The following is a 4,733-nucleotide window of genomic DNA, read 5'->3' on the forward strand; positions in this document are numbered from 1 at the left end:
AGTTCAGACGTGTGCTCTTCCGATCTTTTTTGCTCCAGGTTTAATCGAATGGTCAGATCCCCGCAATGCCGATTTGACAAAACGACGTTTAGTAAATTGGCTTCAGCGTCGCCAATTTTGTTAAAAAAATAAATAAAAAAAATATTTTTTACTTCTAAAGACTTGTATTATTAAAACCTTAAAACGAATTTTTGTTACTTTTATTGTTTTCCTAAAAAAAATTCCCAAAGTTACCGATTGATTTTTAGGCGGTCAAGGTGGTGTAACCCCTTAAGCTGCTTTTCCATCCAAGCGAAGAAAAGCTTTATTCTACTCTTTTCGACAGTGATTTTCGACAAAATCATTGTTTTACTAAATTCCTATACCGAGCATTTCCAATGTAAATAATCCTGTGTAAACGATCCAGCGATGTACTTCTGAATGATATGACTATGAAAATGGATTAGACTCCTTGGACAATATACATACAGGGTGTTCGCTACTCAATGGTAAAACGCTCGTAGGCAGGTAGAGTGAACCAAACTGAATAAAAAAGTCCTCTATCATTTTGTTATATTCGCAATAATTTTCGAGATATTAATATATTTATTGCACGCTTATCAATACTGCGACTCACCTTCCAGCGAGCGGCCCGCGGTGGACGGGTGTATCTCGCCGCGCATTCAGATTCGACAGGATTTATATATTAATATCTCGAAAACTGTTGCAAATATCGCAAAATGATAGATGACTTTTTTGTTTAGTTGGTCCACTCTACCTGCCCACGAGCGCTGTATCATTAAGTAGCGGACACCCTATATATACGATTATAACGTTCTAAATATTGACTATTCTATCGCGCATTCTCAATTCTTTCTTCATTCACACAGTGATTATTAATACAGGTCTGTGTTGGACACTCCGAGTTCTTCGAGTTGAATGAAAAAAAATCTCCATAGCACCCCACTATCTAAACGAAAGATGGAAAACGAATATCAGGATGAAGAATCAATGTATATTATATTTTTCTTTTTGGTGATACTATATAAAGAAATTAAATATTAAATTTTCTTTAATATTAATTAAAGTAAATCTTACCAATAATTTAACAAAATTTATTTATATTCATGATTGAATTATTATTTTCGTTAAAGAGAGAAATAAATACATGGCATATTTTTTATGTTTTTAAGAGAAATTTTATTTATTATTCATATTATCTATATTATCTTAATTAAATTTTTTTACAATCTTTTTTATTAAAATTGTATTAAAACATAAAGTATTTGATTAGCATTGTGCGAACATAATGAAAATCGTAAAATCGTACAATTTTTATTGTGTGCACATATCTATAAAATACCTATAAACCAAAAGTTAATTGACTACTAAACGGAATCTTACAGTTTGCGTAATCCCATAGAAGCCTTTACATACCATGAAAGGATATTATGGATGATAGATGAACGAAATGATGTTGTGGAATTTATGACAAAAATAACGCGCCTAAGTTTAGATATGAGTGAAATTTTAAAAAATTCTACGTAAGTAAGACAGATATCTTCGAATAAGTAATTATTCACATTTCTTATACATTAAATCATAAACGAATCTAAGAATTTTAACATCAAATTTTATTATATACAATATTATAATGTATACAAGAATAATTTGTATCATGTTACAAAAAAACATAAATATTTATTAACTATTTTAAATTTATGAACTAATCAATCACAGAATATTTAAGCTTTCGTAGTTTTACAATTTTTAAAAATTTTCGTAACAAAAGCATAGCAAATTACAAATTTAAATGATTGTATGATATTTATTACGGCCATCAAGCATAACCCTTAATATAAAGCCAGTTAACTCACAATTTTACGGATTTTTATAGTCAATTACATGAAGAACAACTATCATTTGCAAGTTTGGAATTGCAAGAAATAATAAAAGGTCTTAATGATTTATTTTCAAGAATACAAAAATTTGGGTAAGTTTGAGTGAGACAAGTTTCTAAAAAGTAATTATTCAGAAATCCTGACTAATATTCTGGGGTAAACGATTTGTATATAGTTTTAAATTCTTGGATTTATATTTGTTCTTAATATTTCGACAACATCAGATGATCAACTCACAATCAATCAACAAAAGATTAAAAAAAACAAGTATTCGTTTTAATTGCATTACGTAAATAAAGATTTTTATTAATGAAATTAAATCTTAAGACTAATATTCTCTAATGTAAATTAAAGTAAATTTATCTTCTTGGAAACGTGATACCAAGTGCCATTATATGGATATCACTCAACAAAATTGATTTATATTTACGATTGAATTATTATTTTTATTAAAGAGAGAAATAAATACGCGGCATATTTTGTGACATTTTTTTATGTTTTTAAGAAAATTTCTATTTTTATTATTTATATTATCTATATTATCTTAATTAATATTTTTTGTAATCTGTTTTATACATTTTAAAATTGTATTAAAGCATAGGGTATTCAATATACTAGCATATACTAGTATTGTGCGTACATAATCAAAAACGTAAACAAATAATTTTTAATGTGTGCAGATTGAGTATCGAAGACCAACAAATGTTTGAAGAATCTAGTGTGATACTACCAAGAGAAATGTCGAAATATCCAATAACAATAATAGATCTAAGCACAAAGATACAAAAAATGTTAATGGAAAAGTATGTATAACAGCTTCTAATAACTAATTATTCACATTTTTTATAAATTAGACTATAAACGAATCTGAAAATTAAATATCAACTTTTGAAGAATAATTATTAATATAAAATAAGTTAAACTCATTATTAAGCAGTCTTACAAATCCTTATAGATTTTTCGAAGGCAAACAAGCAGGCAGTCAAACAGTGGATGCACTATATAGAGAAACATTGCAATTAGAAGAAATAGAAACACGCTTTCGTAATATAATTTTAAGAATGACAAACGAGTAAGTATGAGTAAGACAATCTTTTAAAAGTAATTATTCAAAAATCGCACATTCCACATAGAGCCGGGCCGAGGAATTAAGGCGCCCTGGAGACAAAAAAGTCACCCCTTCTTCTCTTATTCCGCCTTTCTCGATTACGTTTTTTTTTTAAATATTTTTTATATATATTTAAATATTTTAAAAATGCTTTATTATTATTTTTGTATATAGTTGTATATAGTTTTAGTTTTTATAATATTTGTTTTAGGGGAAATCCTTAAATGTTTAAAAAAAATTTGGAGATTGCGCAGTGTCTCCCGCATGCGGCATGTCGCCCGCTTATTCCGGCGTCCCGCTCTTGATTCCACAGTACACATACGGAGAAAATTTTATATTAAGTTTTAATAACATTTTGAATCATATTTTACTATTTTTTAAAATTGTGTTATTGCAGTGGACCATCATATCTCTATAGATTAATTACGCAACACAACATAGTAAAATTTAAAACTAACTTCACCTTAACAACTATTACATATTTGACATAGTAAAAATTCGTGAATCAAAGTTATTATCTTTATTGTGTAATATTGTAAAATTATTGTAATATTATATTTCAATTTTAATAATTGGGCAAATGTATTTTTTATTTTTTTTTTATTATTCTTTCTTCAGATCCTTATTTATTCTTTTGTATTAAATTTACTTATAATGAGTGATATTATATTTTTAATATTTAATGGAAAAAAATTAATAATATACTATTGTACTTAATCCAATAAAAACATTTATTATAGTGATATTATATTTTTAATATTTAATGGAAAAAAATTAATAATATACTATTGTACTTAATCCAATAAAAACATTTATTGATAGTACACAAAATGTACTACAAAATGTACACACAAAATGTAAAATACATACACAAAATGAAAATATTATAGTATAGGTATGAAAATAAAAATAAGTAAACCCAGGTAGAAATGATCGATCCATAGATCTCGATTCGATATCTATAGATGTCGAATTATCGTCTATGGACCGATCATTTCTGCCTGAGTATTTACAATAATAGAAAAAGTGTATGGGAAATTGAGGAAAAGTCCTTTTATAATTTTATATATGAATTAAAAAAAATCTAAACAGTTTTCACTGAATGATTGAAAAGTAAGTATACATGTTTAAATCAAAATTTAAAAAAAGACCTATGAAAAATTGTATTAATTAGAAATACAACTTTAACTTTAGAATTATTTTTTTAACACTTAACAAAAATGGACATTTCCTCTAAATATCGCGTAATATCCCACACGAAACAAAACCTCCCTTAGACGTCCATATAGCCTCCATAGCTCCATACAATATCCACGTCTATGATGGAAGTTAAATAGATCTCCAAAAGAGATCCATACTACACTACGCAAAAAAATTAGGGGAGCACTTTAAAAACTGCAAATTTTGTCGATTTTCAGAAACCAATATCTCGGCTTCTAGGAATCGCAGAACATTGTTCCTTAGCGCGTTTTAAAGGCCTCTACTTTAAAATGGCCTAAATGAGATTTGTCGTCCCAATAAACTATTTTTTTCACAAAAACCAAAAGCAGAGAGTGTTTGAGTCTTAAAAATGTTATGACATTGCAGCCTTTCATAGGCAAAGCAACAACGAGGCGAGAAACATCACCACATTAGTTTTAAAGCCGAAAATATTCCCTTTAAAATGGCATAAAGAAAATTGTTCTAGCTTGCCTAGGAGCTGAGTTATCAGGTTCCAAAGTAGACTTTGTTTTTTGCAAGATTTT

General features: G+C 27.7%; 1 protein-coding gene across 1 annotated transcript in view; it reads left to right on the forward strand.

The window, feature by feature from the left end:
- LOC105451171 overlaps positions 1-3,535 on the forward strand; it is a 4,926-nt gene extending 1,391 nt beyond the window's left edge. Inside the window, exons 2-7 of the mRNA XM_011691453.1 lie at positions 885-992; positions 1,386-1,523; positions 1,877-1,972; positions 2,561-2,683; positions 2,836-2,952; positions 3,200-3,535. Of these exons, the coding sequence (XP_011689755.1) occupies positions 919-992; positions 1,386-1,523; positions 1,877-1,972; positions 2,561-2,683; positions 2,836-2,952; positions 3,200-3,212 (561 nt within the window). The 5' untranslated portion in view covers positions 885-918 and the 3' untranslated portion in view covers positions 3,213-3,535. The remainder of the gene's footprint in view (positions 1-884; positions 993-1,385; positions 1,524-1,876; positions 1,973-2,560; positions 2,684-2,835; positions 2,953-3,199) is intronic.
- Positions 3,536-4,733: the final 1,198 nt, after the last annotated feature.

The sequence above is a fragment of the Wasmannia auropunctata genome, unplaced genomic scaffold (genome assembly GCF_000956235.1).
Source record: "Wasmannia auropunctata unplaced genomic scaffold, wasmannia.A_1.0 LD336053.1, whole genome shotgun sequence".
Lineage (NCBI taxonomy): Eukaryota > Metazoa > Arthropoda > Insecta > Hymenoptera > Formicidae > Wasmannia > Wasmannia auropunctata.